Raw genomic sequence first — 16,041 nt, forward strand, 5'->3', positions numbered from 1 at the left:
ATGTCAATATTGGCAATCAAAGTTGTTGTTTGGTGTTACTGAAACCCCGGAGATAACTTAACACCTCGGACTTCCTCCCCTACGACCGGGGTTTCATTAGATTTTATGAGTTAAATAATCTAATGCTTATGCAAGTTCAAATGATACCAGTAAGAGAGATATATAGGAATAGACTTTGTAGAAACGGTTACAGTCATTATCTGTGCTGCAGACGGTGCCGATACAAATTACTTGAAATCAAGTGGTCAAATTACAGCCCCCATCACGTGACAGGAGCTGTGAATTCCTGTACATCTCTGCAAACACTTGTGTCTGCTCTTTATAGAAAAAGGAAGATCATTTTCCCATGGTGAGTCCCCTGGCTTCAGCTTCTTCCTCAGGCATTGTTGATTAGAGCTGCCGGAGCCCGATGACACCTCTTCCAATAGAGAAGCCTTCAGCCCACTTTGATGCTGAGAGGAGCACATTCTCGAGAAAAGTCCTGTCTAAAATATACTATTCATACGCTTTGACAGTGCAAAACACACAACGTTTTTAGTGCATTTCAGTTTGACACTTTGTGTGATCGAGCAAGATAAAGTGAAAAAACCCCCATTCATTTTCTGTTACTGGAAGTTTCACAGACTAGCCCTTCTCCTAAAGGACTATAGGAAGAGAGAGGGAGAAAAAAGGAACCATCAAATAGCGGGACTACAGTAAGGTTAGAATTTTTCCTTGACAGCCTCCACTTCAAATTAACTTTGTATTAAAAAATACAAAGCGAGAGAGATAATGTGTTCTTGCTGGAGGTTAAACATAGATCGCACTCAATATCATAAACACACAATATTTTTTAAGGATAGTACTAGGCTATTTATTCCCCACGTTCTCTTTGTGACACATGTTCATCCTTCCTTCCAAGAACATTGGCACAGGACACTTTCTTTCATTATTCTACATACTTTTAATGGCATGGTAATATATTACAGAGGCAATATATAGACAGAAGAAAAACTTATTTGCCTGTAAAAAATGTAGAACCAAAAAAAAAAAAAAACAGAATGGGAAAAAAAGTTTCCGACAAATAACCAGCAACTCGAATAATAAGTGACATGTTGGTTTTTCAAGAGAGTCTGGAGAAAAAAAAAAAAAAAAAAAAAGAACAGAAAAAAAAAAAACAGAAAAAATAACCATGTATTGTGCCTAACCAGATGGGGATATAGAACTCAGATTGTGGAACTCTGTTACAAGTAAAAATAAACAAATAAATGTAGTGGAGTAAAGTAGGTTACACGATTAGCCTCTGAATTGTAGTGGAATAGAATCTACAAAGGGGCATAAAATGGAAATTACTCAAGAAAGCACAAGTTTCCTCGAAAAGTGTACTTGGAGTACAGTACTTGAGTAAATGTACTTAGTATGTTCCCAACTCTCGTTACCTTACCCCCCATGTGGCGCCCTTCTATGAGTGTTCCACAACCATGGATGTGATAATAGTAGAAAACCAGAGTAGGAGACTCAGGCCGGCCCGCCCCCTAAGCGGCGGGAAACTTACGCATGGTCATGACGTATGAGCGGAGAACTATGTAGTGTGTATCATTCTGCTGCTGAACTTAAATGACTACAAACTAAATGCGTGTCGCTCACACGCTACCTCAGTGTACTTCCGTGACCTGTTCCAACTCCTACCATCATAGCAGCGGTATTTTAAACCTGTTAAAATGTTGAAAGCCATAACTGTGTTTAGTTAGAAACTACATGTCGTAGTGATTTGCAAAGTTTAGGTTCTTCTGTTTATTTTTTTTTAAGTAGAGTTGAGACAATCAGGGGGTACACCCGTCATAATCGGGGGGCCCCCCATCCCGTTTATGCGCAAATACCGGTCGAATATTCCTCAATATGCAGTAAGCCTCCTATAACAATATTCCATGGATGCCCAATACAAGACAATCAAGTAGTCTATACATAAGGCAGCGTTTTTCAACCGGGCACCGTCTGGCGCTCAGGGTGGCGTCAGATCTTCTATATCTGACGTTCATATGAATAAATGAATACTCGACCGTTAAAGAGCCGTCTTTTTCGATTCTATGCGGAGAAATGCTTTTGCCACCAAAATAGAAGATATTTGGAATACATGTTGAATTTGTAAAAACGGACATAGTAAGCTTAAAACATGTTAGTGACCATGCAAGTGGCAAATAATTATAATTTGAGACCTACCCTCAAATTTAGCTGTTGAGGGTTTCAGGGGGCTCAGGTGTTAGATCAGGGGGTCCGGCCCCCCGGACCCCCCCGATTCGCACACTGGTAGGTGAATAAAAAAAAGAAAAACTCTAAAAGAATCGAATGAAATGTAGAGGAAACCTTAGCAAAAGTTTGCATTAAGAAAGCAGTGCAAGATGTAGTGTGGAGATGACTGTGTGCCACTACTCTTATTTAAAGCTGTAATAATGAAATGGCAATGCTGGTCATAACATGTATCTGTCTATCATTCTAAGGAAACCATAGAAGTTGATGAGGAGAAAACCTACCCTCAGTGCCCAGCTGGATCAGCGTGGGTTTGTAAAAGCCTAGTATAGGTGTATACTTTATCATTAATATGCAATAACAGTTCCTCTGCTACTGGCTTTAATCACTTACACTCAGAGTACATTGGTACTTGAAGTATATTTTGATGCTTATACTTTTGTACTTTTACTTGAATAACATTTTGAATGCAGGACTTTTACTTGAAACGGAGTATTCCTACACACTGGTACTTCTACTTTTACTCAAGTACAAGATCATAGTACTTCTCCCACCTCTGCTTACACTTTTATTCCACCCCTCTAAGTTATGTGTTTGTTTAGTTTTTCTTTTTTAAAGGGTGCAACATTAAGCTGTTTGACTGATCTTACATTTTAAACTTTTTCACCATGGGAGATAAATAAACTTGTCATAACATTTCTCCAGTTTCAAGTATGGTATTTTATGATAATCTGTGTGATTTCAACAGGGCAGGAGAAAGGGTGAGGAGTCCAGGAATAAGACGGTTGAGTTGACGTTGGGGATGAAAACATCCAAACCTGTAGTGTCGTTTGAACTTTCTTCGTGTTTTTGTAAGGACAGCGAATCCTGCATGTGAGTCACACACAGTTGGTTAAAACTGAAGATGTACTTTAAAAAGTTTAAAAATCTCATTATTTCAGGTCTAATCATCACAGTAATGGTGAATTATGGCCCCTGCACTGTTTTTGGCAAAAGCAGATACATCACTAAAGGACAAAGGCAGATCCACTCGTCTAATAATCCAATTTCTTTTGTTTTTAGGTGCAAAAATAGGCTTTTTGACTCTCCATCACCACTCTGTCTTTCACCAGCAACTGCTGCAGCACAAACACAGATGCTGAGCACAGAGCCCGAGGCCACGGCGCTGGTGAGTCACACTCATACCGACGTGTGTGAATGGGGCTAAGTGAACGTTCATTCAGTATTAAAAAAAAAAAGAAAAAGAACCGCTTTCATTTGACGTCATTGGTCTTAATCACTCAATTATAGCAATTTCCAGAAGGTAACTGTGTTTTATCTTCACCCTGTCTGCCTCCAGATAGCATGCAGGCAGCTGACTGATGGGAACGAGGCGGCCTCTCTCAGGGACCAATGTGAGATCATTCACACACTTTTAGTTATTCCCTCTCAATCATTTGTGCGTACAATACATGAATCATACTCTGCACGTGTGTGATGGTGTATTCAGGTTGTTTTACAATACTCCAAAGCTATACGATAACACAAGGACAAACAAGATCATTGCAAGTGTGAGGACAGAAGTATATAGACTTGACGTGAAAATAGCTTTCATACTGTGGTGTTGATTGGTCCTGATCCCAACCAGCGGTGGTTAAGGATAATGTAGTGCTGATGTGGTGTTTCTCTCTCAGCAGGAAGGGGGTAAACCTGGAGCTATAACAGTATAGAATATTATAGCTACAGCTGCTGCAACTTATTCGATAAGTTATCTCAGTTTTCTTTAATCGATTGGTCATTTTTTAAAGATTTCTTCATGATGAACGCTGTCGTTTTCTTATTAAGTGCATCTCTATTAAACACAATATTTAAAATGGTGCTTTTGCATGCTTCTTTATGGGGGAACTCAGTTTTACAGATCTGTTCGACATATTTTTGGTCACAGACGCAGGGCGCACTAGATGCAGCTTTAGATTACAATATCCTGCTGTATGTCTAAAGACTGATAGTTGACACAATGCTCACCATTCATTTAGTAGGTTCTTCTATTGCTTTTGTTTATATCACATCAATTTCATAAGCAGTCATCTTGATTATTGTAGGTGTTCTACCTTTTTTATTTATATATTTCGAAAGAAGAGTATGTAATGTGATTGAAAGGAACTTAATACAACTTTTCTTAAGATCATCAACAATGAAACACAACATGTGAATAAGTCTGAGCTAGCTTTACACTTAATAAATGCAATTGCTTTAATTATGGACTACACAAATGACCAAAGACTGTAAATAAGCTTCTGAAACATTAGGGAAAATACAATAACGACATAATACATGCACTGTTAGACGGATAATTACAACTGTTTTTTGTGTTTTTCTTTGATAAAATTCAAATAAAGATTTCATAATTAAAGGAGAACCGTGATTGGATTAAGTCCACATTACAGGATCATTGAAGTAATTATACAGTGAAGTTATGAATCCTTAATGAAGAAATGATTTGCCTTTATGACAGTACAATCCAGCCCACACACACACACCTCCACTCATGGGGAGCCTGCGGGAGTGTGTGTGTGCAGTCACAGCCAGAGAGTGAACATGAGTCAGCCTCATAGTACAACTTATTATGAGTGGGCCTCACTGGGAGCTAAATGGATAACTCATAGAGCGGCTTTTTTGCAGGAGACTGTCTGGGCTACCAAATAGATGTATTGATATATGTTATGCGAGTCCCTGCTTACTCTGAGCCATGCTATTAAGGCTTGGAATTTGAAACATATTTCACCAAAGTGGAATTTAAGTTTAAACCATGTCATTTAGACTCTGTTCGAAAAGGGCTTGAAATTGACAATAAAAAAAGACAAAATGACATAGCAAAAAAATCACAAAATAATATTGAATATTGGCGATGTACAGTATGGATCAAATATAATGCTGTGTTTTACATTGCATACTAATAGTGCTATTCTTACAAAAAAAGTTATATTTTTGTTTGTGAAATGTTAAAAAGGGAAATCTTCTTCTTGAATATTTTTAATTCAATTCAAACATATAAGGGTGTCAGCATTGTCAACATGGAAATAACCATTTCAGTTTAATTGGACTTTTTCCTGATTGTTCTTTTTTCCTAGCTCCTCTGCCAATACTAACACTGAAAGGGACTGTAAGTTTGGAACGCTCCGACCCCAGAAGGCCCCCATCAGTTCATGCATCCATCACTGTAAGTTTTATTGGAAATTCACCAAATATCTGCCATTTGTTATCTTTCTCTTGCTACATGTACTTCTTCTCCACTTCATTTTGCAAGCCAATATTTGTATTCTACTACATTTATTTAACACTCATAGTTGCTAGCTTCTTTGTACATATACCCAACACCTGGCATGTTGCAATACTTAACTGTACTTTACTTATTATTTTAAAAGTAACTCAAATTGGCTTTACCCTGAGAAACACTTAAATATGTATTTGTTGGAAAGAAAAACATAATAGTGTATATAATAACACCATATTACTGCTAAAATATCCAATCTGTATACTGAGTAATTTAATTTGTTTTCCTTTTAGAACTATTCTTGTAATGGGATATTTTAAGAACTTGGCATGTTGACTTTAAATAAAGGATCTGAGTACTTCTTGTGGCAGTAATTGCAAAGGGAAATAAGACATTGGGATTTCTAGTTAGATAAATTCCTTGTTCGTTTGTATTTTAGGGGATTTGTTAGACAGTTAGAACATTCAGGATCTTACCAGACCAATCCTTTAAGGCACATTTAGATTGCAGTTAGTGGATATGACCACTAGATGTAGATGTTGATCTATTTCTAGCAGTGTTCACCCTAAGCAAATGCTAAGTGTGCTGAGATTTTATTTCTTCCAGGGAACAGCCTCAGTATCAGCTGCTGATCAGAATGAAGCCCCCGGAATGAGCCTGAATTTGTCTAAAGAGGTCCTACTATATATTTTGTCCTCTGTATAATTACTCCAGACATTACTAAACTCTATGTTACCATTTTGCCTGTGTCAAATGTATGTTGTGTTTTCTTTAGGGGAAAAAAAGGCAGTATTACCAAGACCTGTGCCTGCAGGTAGAAGAAAGGAAACAACAGGTGGAAAAGGAGAGACAGAAAAAGGCTGTTGACGATCAAAAAGTTAGTTATTTTAGTTTTGTAAAGTATAAATACTTATAATACAGTATTGCATTTTGCCCTGTAGTTTTATGATCACTTTGATAGATTAGTAATTCATGTTTGTGTCACATTTTCCCAACATCTGCAGCACAATGAGACCCAGCAGCAAACCTGGGGGATGCCAAGAAGTGGTGCCCAAAACCACCAGCAGGGTACAGTGAAACGGAGCAGAAACCTCGACACTGCTGGGATTTTACCCCAGGAGCAGGTGAACAATGCACCGTTTACTGTAACAAAAGCCTAGTGTTCACAGAATGTCTTCTGATCGCGCTGGCTTAGAAAAAAAGGAACTAAGAGAGTCTGTAGCCACACACATATTTTGTAACAAATGAGGATTGTGGTTCTTGTGGTAAACAAAACTGCTCCTGTAGTCCTTGAATTTATAAGGAAAAATAGGGAAAAAGTGATTTCCTCCCATTGAGACTTGAGACTCCTGCATAGCTTGCTCACCCCAAAATATGTTTTGAATTAAACTATCTTTCTGACCTTCTTTCCACACATAGTATTAGTCGAGTTGCAGGTGAAAGTCAAAACCTCTGTCTGTGGATCCTAACAGTAGGAGCCTGTCAGACTCTAAACGAGTTGTGTGAAACCTGAGTTTGGGTCCTGGGCCAGCATAACATTACAGCCTGCTACTTTGGCCGGCTCTTCTGAATGCTGCCTTTGTTTCCAGATCCGTGATAGAGGCTTCACTGGGACCCCCTTCCACCGCCTCTGAAATGAAGACCATAACATCCCCGAACTGAGGGCTACGGAGCAGACAGGCAAAAAGTAATCTCTCTGCAGACATCGGATATTTGGGCTGTTTCAGCAGCAAATTCTGATGGTTGCAAAGAATTACAGAATGTAAATAAACTTCAACCGAAAAGTCTAAAATGTGAACAACCCGAGAACTCTAAATCCAAGAGAAGCCTTCATTGATTTTTAATAAGGAATACATATAAGTCATTTAAAGCAAGTCCAAGTCGCCTCTTAATTTTACATAGACACTCAAAAAAGACATATTTAAATAACATAATCATACCATTGTCACTAGAAAGTACAATCTTGCAGCAGTTTAGATAAAGTCCAGTCCTCAAGGAACGGTTTGGCATTTTGATGAGATGAGAAGATTGATACCCCTCTCAAGAGTTATTCATCTTATCATCAACTCCCATCAAGCAAGCGAAGAGGAGCATCATTTCCCAAAAATGTCCAACTATTCCTATTAATTCAAAATTGAATATTAAGAGTTCTAATGTTAGGAGGAATAGGAAATGAAATCAGAAACCCTATTTTACAAGGCAACTGTGAGCTTGACTGGAACAACATTGAAACATGAGTTTTAAAGTTGTGTTTCATAATAGTCACGACACAAACTCTGCAAAGATTGATCCTGCTTTGCTTGAAAGTTTGAGATGACATCAGCCTACACAGGTCAGTGAGCGTTGTGTTTACTGATTTAAATCCTACTGTCGCCCTGAATATGTTGTTACTGTAATTGAGTCGTACATACACACAGCCTACATACAGTTATAAACAGCCATATTGTTTGAATGACAAATTTCTCCCTAAAGTTTCCCATTCCAGGTTATCTCCAGATAATTATACAGTGAAAAAAGGATGAATCATCTTCATGTAATTGCATGGCTCAGTTAGTGTGACGTGAGCAAGCTCTTAATGGAAACAGTTTACTCATACGCTGTGTGCATGTATTACGTTTATACAGACCAAAGGGCTTTATTATGGAGGGCAGCAGCAGCTCTCCTCTTCAGTAGGGGGTAATTATGATGTAGGGACAGTGAAATACCAATGGTTAGAGCGCAGGCTGGCGAGGTTGGTAATTATAACATAAAGCACTTAATTCTACAGAAGATGTATCTTTTGGGTCATTGTTGCAGCACTTAACAATTACACACTAAAAGCAGAAACAACTATTCAACATATTATAACTTTTTCTGAGCTTTTACCAACTAGTGAATTATGGTTGTTTAGTTGGGTGAAAGAAGAGTATCAGTTTTAAAGGTATTTCATAAATTCATTAATTTCCTCTTCTGGGTCATCTGACGTGTTTCACTGAATTACAAATATGGGAAACATTCCACTTCATTTTGCATGACCAGCATGAAAGATCCAAACAGCAGCAGTTAGCTCGGGTCAAGGAAGGTCAGAGTTAATAGTCGATTACATCAACAAGAGGGGATTTAGCATTTGGCTCAAGGGCATTAAAGAGACTGAAGTAAATTAGGGCTGAAGGATGTCTAACTCTGGCTTGACCATGTGTGTCATATCAGGTGGGTGAAAAATCATTACCCATGCTGTTAAGTCACTGCAATAAAGCTTATATGGCTCCTATATTCAGTGGTAACCTCACTAAAGCCTTCTTTATACTTAGTCATTTATCATTATTAAACTCCTAGTTTATTAGTTATATTCTCAATAGGATCTATTGATACTCCCTGTAATATATTAATGTATGTATTATTTAATTAAAGGGAAACATGTGGTTTGGATTGTTTTAAGTGGGGTTGTATGAGGTACTAATCCATAGTCAGTGCATTACCCATGCTTTCTTCATAATCACCAGACTACATTGACAAAAACAGACATTTTAGCTCTTATAACAATGGGATTGCTATAGTCTACTGCTGCCTCGACTTGTTAGTTGTTTATTTTGTGACACTGTTTTTATGATTAACCAAAGTAACACAATAGCTAATACATGCTTAGCGATTGTTACCATAGCCTGAATCTTACAAAGTTATGCATCACAAATTATTATTCAAATTATAAAATTCTGAAATGGACCAAGGACCATTATACATTATAAGGACTTTCATTTTTGGTAACCTACTTGTGTAGATTTGGAAGCTTATACTTTGTACAATTTTGAAAACACTACTATCATTTGTGACAGAGTTTGTATTACTCCCTAAACTAAGTGAAGGATCTGAGTGATTCTCTAGCTGCTGACCATATTGTAAAGTAGTGAGGATGTAAATGGTTAATCTAACGGACTATGCAGCGTTCCGTGGTGACGTCACACGCTGGTTTCAGCTGCTTTGGGTCGCAGCTCGTATCAGGAGAAGAAGTTAGCTAGTACAAACTACTCTACAACTTTTACCCATCAGATCACCAGCTGAAACCACACGAACATCTTTAAAATGGGCAACTGTCAAGTAGGTACCATTGTCTTAACACAGTGTGCTACTCACTCTTTGGTTAGAGACGATCATTAACGGTTTGCAGTTTAGACTTAGCTATAGCCTACACGTGTAAAGAGTAGTTTCGACTTGACAAATGTAACCAATAATAAAATGTAGGTTAGATGTTTGATTCAGGTGTCAATTTCTAATAGAATACCGAATGTATTGCTTTTTTCTCATCATTGATCGAGCACTGTTTCCAGACAATCTCTGCGCACATCATATACTCTACATCGCGATTAATATCCTACTATTTCAACTGATATTCAGCACTATGGTGTCAGATTCATATTTGTCGGTGTTTCTTTAAATGTAAACGTTGGTGCTGACACCGTGTGACAGACAGCAGAGTCTGGGTTTACGCAGTAGAAGGGGCCACTCCTCTGCGGAATTCATCACAGCTCCGTTAGACGAGTGTGTGTGTGTGTGTGTGTGTGTGTGTGTGTGTGTGTGTGTGTGTGTGTGTGTGTGTGTGTGTGTGTGTGTGTGTGTGTGTAAATAAATGAGCAGGGCTCTGTATGTAAGTCAGCAGTAGGCCTACTGCAAGGATGGGGGGAGGGTGTCCATCATGATTGCCAGATCTGTGTCTTTCTGTGCTCATTTATCTATTGATTCACCTCATTGGCAACTTCAATAATACTAAGTGGCAAAGAATGAATGACATTTTCGTTACTTGTGGGTTATCTGTTGCCACTTTTTATTGTTTTTTTCAGACTCTAAATACGCAATGTTTTTGTTTTTGTCAGACTCTCTAAATAACCCTAATCCCTAGGAATAATGTTTGTTATTTTGAGAAATGGAAAAAGTTAATGTGGAGGAGCCAGCTACCCGCTATAAAAAAGTGGCGACAGATAACCCTAGTACCCCATTTTCCAACATTATCATTACCTAACAAACAATAAATAAAATTCTATTGAAGTTTTGGTGAGGTCAAACATTCTGTGAAGATTTTGTCAATCGTTTACTTTACATCCTCTCGTAAAAAGTTGATTCAACTCTTTAATGTGAGGGATATGCCACTAGAACCTCCTATCAGTCCCCTGCTGGCCCCTGGCCCACACTATGGAAACTGCCAGTAATTCATGTGGCCCCCACCAAGTTTGTTTAAGACTTCTGGCCCCGAAATTCCTCCACCCAAGCATTGTGTCATCGACCTCCCCTCCCCCATATGACAGCTGCTCCTGCATTGCTATCACAAACCACTCTGATCCTCAATTACGGAAACAATGATAAGTTTGATAAGTACATTATTATAAGAATCTGTTTATAGATTTTCACTTCGCATGTATACCAATCTTTTGTTATTCCCTCAGCCAACAATCATGCCCTATGAGGATTTTGATGTCGTTGCTGACATCAAGGCCATCCGCAAAGCCTGCAAAGGGTTTGGTAAGATGGAAAGATTGAATTGAATTATTGTAATGTAACTGTAAGACATTGTTTGTCCTTGTACCGCATCTGTTTTATTTTCTCTATAGGAACTGATGAGCAGGCCATCATTGACATCTTGGCAGACCGCAGTGCAGATCAGCGTCAGGAAATCAAAAACGCATATTTTGAGAAGTATGATGATGTGAGTGTCATTCAGTTATTCACAGAAATGGACCACTTACATTTGTATTTGGAATATTCTGTTTCTGCCCTCTTCCACCAATAACAATTACATTCTCTCTTCCTCTAATAGGAGTTGGTGGATGTGTTGAAGAAGGAGCTGGCAGGGAGCTTTGAGAACGCCATCCTCGCCATGTTGGACCTGCCCATAGTCTTCGCTGTGAAGGAGCTGAGGAAGGCCATGAAGGGGGCGGGCACTGATGAAGACACCCTGGTGGAGATCCTCTGCACGGCCACCAACGCTGTCAGTCACAAGTCAAAAACAGTTCAACTCATTTATTAATTAATCATCAACAATATGTTTGGCATTATGTCCAAATTATTTTCAGGCCCTATACAATAATTAAATAAGCATATGATGTTTTTACTGTAAAATATTCTAGATTTGTGTTCATTCTATATAATTGTTTCCCATAGGACATCGCCATGTTCAAGGAATACTACTTTCAAGGTAAGCCATTTTATACAATTACCTTAGTTTACTTGATGCCACATCCATCACATCTGTTTTTTTGTTATATGTTTTTTAATATTTTATGTAGCTTATTAATCTTACTTTGCAATTGTTTAACCTCATTACTTAATGTCACTTTTTCCCTTCCTTGTATTGTGAACCCTGGAGGAAATGGCTATGGGTGACTCATTGGGACCTACATAGGGCTAAAGTACAGTACTATTCTGGAACTTTTAGCCGTGTAGTTTCCAGTCACACTTTGTTTAATCAAGGCCCATCCTGCTGCAGCTTCCTGTTCAACATAATAACAGCTCTGACAGATGTACCGTAGACTGTAACAAGTTATTTATCCTTTCATTATTTAAGGGTTACTTAGCCATGAAGGAGGGAATGCTATCATTCTTTGAAATATACCAAAAATAATAGTTTCTCAATGGCACCTTCTAGTAGGCTATGGTATTCTGAAAAGTTAAAGATTAAGCTAGTGTTTGATTGGCTGTGGCAGAGAACCGTTTGGTGCTTCTAGTTGCAAGTTAGCTTATCAGGTTGTTTGCTATTTGTCATTAGCTATCATTTTGGCTAACCTTGGTGCTTTGCTCTGGCCAGATACAACATTTAGCATTTTGCTAACCAAGCTAGCCACAATATTTGAAGTTTTTTTTACTGTTTTCTTGTAGACTCCATGTGTAGGTTCACTAGAATAAATAACCTGCTGTACCACCTGGGGGGAATTTTATTTTCCTCTCATGTGATAGTTCCTTACTGGCACTAATGAGTAAACTATTGGCTGCCCTTTATATAGGGAGTAGTAAATAAAGAATCAAAGTTGTAACACAGAACCTAGTCCTTATCCCCTCTTTTGTAAATCCAATAGTTGATTTTGTCAATGTACTGATTCTTCAACAGTACCCTTAGACTAGGTAACCTTTTGGAATCTTATTGTATTCTGATTTGTAATCATTATTATTATTCTTTAAGTTGCTGTACATTCTCAGTTAACATTCCAATTTGGCATCAGTGAAGTGTAAAATATGCTTTCTTGAATCAAAACTGGTATAACTGTCATAAAGGTGGGAATCCATCATTAACGAAGCTAAGAACATCACATGAACATACAGTATACTGGTGTTTTAAGAAGGAAATCAGATATACTTTGAACTAAGCTGGTTAAGGGAACATGGGTACACAAACCAACTTTCATTACAAATTAAACAGATGTTGCAGTAAACATGCCAAACTTTTTGGCACGATAGTCTCTAGGGCTGGGCTTGTCTAAACACTGAGGCTTGAATTAAACTTGCTTTATTTGATCTTTACTTTACAATGTGTCTTTCAGTGCATGAGCGTGATCTTGAAGCAGATATCGAAGGGGAGACTAGCGGGGACGTAAGAAACCTGCTCACAGCTCTGATGCAGGTAAGAGGCCATGAGTTTCTACTCCACTCGAGTAACTAAACTCCTTACGTCTGCTGTAGGACTGAAATTGAGCTCACTCTCCCTTTCCCTAGCAGTCCCTCTCCCTACACACACACACACAGACACACACACACACACACACACACACACACACACACACACACACACACACACACACACACACACACACACACACACACACACACACACTGGCCACAATCCAGACCTCCTCTCATAAGTGAAACGCAGGCCAGATACAGTTACTGAAGGCCTCAGCAGAAGTCATCTTGCTTTTTTGTCTTCCAGGGCGACAGAGACGAGAGTTACGAGGTGGATGAGGAGTTGGCCGAGTCGGATGCTACCTGCCTGTTTGAGGTACTTCAAATATAATTCATTATATCCTCATGGCAGATTACCATAACTCATCCTGAATATTATCATTGATATTTTCCGTTTGTGATTCAGGCTGGTGAGGGCTCCTTTGGGACAGATGAGTCCACTTTCAGCTACGTTCTGGCCTCCAGAAATTACCTGCAGCTCCAGGCCACCTTCAAGATATATGAGCAGGTAGGTTAAGGTGTCACTCTGTCCATAGATAGCTGCAGTGATATTGCATATCAGTTTATATAACCTGAATTCTAATCTTCAGCCAGCAGGTGAATTGATCCGGGGTGGTGTCTTTACATTACCCTTGAGAAATGTTGTTGCTTCTCATGCACGTGCAGTCAGACTTTTTCTAGGGGCTTTAAACAAGTAGCAACCTTCTATTAGAGGATTAGAGGCAATTGTAGACCTGGAAAAAGAAACCACTCATTCCCAGTGCTTTGATTTGACTAGCAATTTTCTCTCCATAGCTTTGTGGAACTGAAATCCTGGATGTCATTGAGAATGAGACTTCCGGGACACTTAAGAAATGCTTCAAAGCTCTTGGTAAGTAAATAATAAAGTGTTAATTGTCAAAATATGTCCTCAAATCTGATATCTTAATTATTGTATTTATTTATTTTATTTATTTTATTTATTTATTTTATTTCCTCCCCACAGTAAGAGTTGCTAAGAACCCTCAGCTCTACTTTGCCAGACGTTTGAATGCTGCGATGAAAGGAGCGGGCACTGACGAGGACACCCTTATTCGCATCATCGTGGTTCGCTCTGAGGTAATTGCATGAAAAGATCAACATATAAGTACAGATAAATAAATTGCTGTCTCTCGTACAGCATATGTGACATTATTTTATTGTATTGCAAAGTGCAAAGTTGCAGAATCACTATACTAAGTGCGAACCAAGTTTGGTAAGGGAGAAGAAAAGAATAAGCCAAAATAAGTTCAAAGTAAAAATGAGGGGAATGTAAAACATGTGTTTTCTTGTTGCCAACAGTATGACTTGGAGACCATCAAAGAAATGTACCTGGAGAAGTACGATGTGTCTCTGAAGGAGGCCATAAAGGACGAGTGCGGCGGTGATTTTAAACGTCTCCTCGTGGCCATCTGCCACTAAAAGTCTGAGAGTTAGGCAGGGTGGATTTTGAAAACAGTCAGAGACAACTGTTTATACTGAGGGCGCAGCTGTTTTCTGTCTAACTAACTAACTCAGTCTGTCCATGTGACATTACAGTATGTAGGGAGCAGGAGGGTGAAAGTGATAGAATAATCAGCTAATGTGATGTCTAAAATCTGAGTTACGGTGAATTTGTGTGGCTCTCTTTTAAACTTTTTCAACAATCATTTATACCGAAATTGGCATGAACTCATCTGTCTGTGTCCGTCAATTACTGCCCATTTCTTAGTCAACTTTTAGCTCCAGTTCTTTACACTTTGACCAGCATTTACACAGTCAGTTAAAGTCACTGTAAACAAGCACCAATTTATACCTTTCCAGGAGCCAACTGTAGTCACACTGATGCAATTACACTATATTTGATCAGGTTGTGTAAGGCTTGATAGAGTAATCACATTGTAAACATGTTTGTACATTGGGAAAAATCTAATCTAGCCTCAGCATTTCTTTCTGCTGCTGCGTTTACTAATATAAAAAGACAATAGTGTTACATTATTACCTTTGTTTAAGTATTAATCTTCGTTTGAATCCAATATTTCTTTATTTGTGTTCATCTAAAACTTTCACCCTCTATGCCCCAAACTCAGTGACTTAACTGATGTTACCACTTATGCAATCAGTCCATGTGTTTGTGCTTTTTAAAGAAGAAATGTGAAAGTTGGAAATGAAGGAATCTTAGCTGGTAGCATGTGAGGTGAATGGAATTATTGATTTTCTGATTTGCAGAGGAGAATATATATTTTAACAGATGCTTATTGAAGGATACATATTGCATTTTTATTATCTACAACTAGAAAACACTTGAAAAATCCAAATACACCTCACCTTGTTATGTATATTTTTTTTGTATTTTGCGACTAACAAATATATTTAGTTTACGGTTTTAGGTAGGCCAGAGGTTATATGTGAAGAAACCTGTAAGAAGCATTGAACATCTGGACAGTCTGTGTCATTATGTGTCTATATAAGGCAGCTGAGATCTGTTAAAATGACCACTATTGTAAACATCAACAGGTAGAGTCGTCTGACTAGAGCAGGGGTGTTAAACTCAATTTCATCGTGGGCAACATTAGCATTATGGTTGCACACAAAGGGCCAGTTGTAACTTTAAGACTATATAAATATATAAAATAATGTATTATATTACATTATTGCCTCTGCATTGGATTATTATCGGATAGGGTAATAACTTCATAATTAACTACGTCTGAAGGCAAAAGTCTATGGCAAATAATTGCAAGTCTCTTCAGTGTGCATGTCACAAAATGAGATGCATTGTGGGACATGTAGTTTATTGGCAACGCGCTTCTGTAAAGCGGCATGTAACCATATAATAAACGTATTATATTCTTTGCAAGCTCTTGCGGGCCACATAAAATGAAGTCGCAGGCCGGATTTGGCCCCCGGGCCTTGAGTTTGAC

General features: G+C 38.4%; 2 protein-coding genes across 2 annotated transcripts in view; both read left to right on the forward strand.

Annotated features, from left to right (window-relative positions):
- Nucleotides 1-9,539, forward strand: part of LOC104942367 (uncharacterized) — a 54,251-nt gene extending 44,712 nt beyond the window's left edge. Inside the window, exons 3-10 of the mRNA XM_010767581.1 lie at nt 2,975-3,099; nt 3,289-3,394; nt 3,566-3,620; nt 5,337-5,425; nt 6,086-6,154; nt 6,255-6,356; nt 6,484-6,603; nt 7,069-9,539. Of these exons, the coding sequence (XP_010765883.1) occupies nt 2,975-3,099; nt 3,289-3,394; nt 3,566-3,620; nt 5,337-5,425; nt 6,086-6,154; nt 6,255-6,356; nt 6,484-6,603; nt 7,069-7,113 (711 nt within the window). The 3' untranslated portion in view covers nt 7,114-9,539. The remainder of the gene's footprint in view (nt 1-2,974; nt 3,100-3,288; nt 3,395-3,565; nt 3,621-5,336; nt 5,426-6,085; nt 6,155-6,254; nt 6,357-6,483; nt 6,604-7,068) is intronic.
- Nucleotides 9,406-15,418, forward strand: anxa13 (annexin A13). Its single transcript, XM_010767579.1, has 11 exons — nt 9,406-9,553; nt 10,894-10,969; nt 11,059-11,153; nt 11,265-11,435; nt 11,609-11,642; nt 12,982-13,061; nt 13,368-13,436; nt 13,527-13,628; nt 13,916-13,991; nt 14,106-14,218; nt 14,441-15,418. The coding sequence occupies exons 1-11, from the start codon at nt 9,539-9,541 to the stop codon at nt 14,558-14,560; spliced, it is 951 nt and encodes a 316-aa protein (XP_010765881.1). The 5' UTR covers nt 9,406-9,538; the 3' UTR covers nt 14,561-15,418.
- The last annotated feature ends 623 nt before the right edge of the window (nt 15,419-16,041 follow it).

Source organism: Notothenia coriiceps, unplaced genomic scaffold (genome assembly GCF_000735185.1).
Source record: "Notothenia coriiceps isolate Sejong01 unplaced genomic scaffold, NC01 NC01_scaffold00004486, whole genome shotgun sequence".
Taxonomy (NCBI): domain Eukaryota; kingdom Metazoa; phylum Chordata; class Actinopteri; order Perciformes; family Nototheniidae; genus Notothenia; species Notothenia coriiceps.

Bases quoted from the DNA above. Each gene is read 5' to 3' on its own strand.
- anxa13 (XM_010767579.1), top strand. The intron at 13,629-13,915 runs GTAGGTTAAGGT...TTCTCTCCATAG, and splicing joins CCTTCAAGATATATGAGCAG to CTTTGTGGAACTGAAATCCT. The intron at 14,219-14,440 runs GTAATTGCATGA...TGTTGCCAACAG, and splicing joins TCATCGTGGTTCGCTCTGAG to TATGACTTGGAGACCATCAA.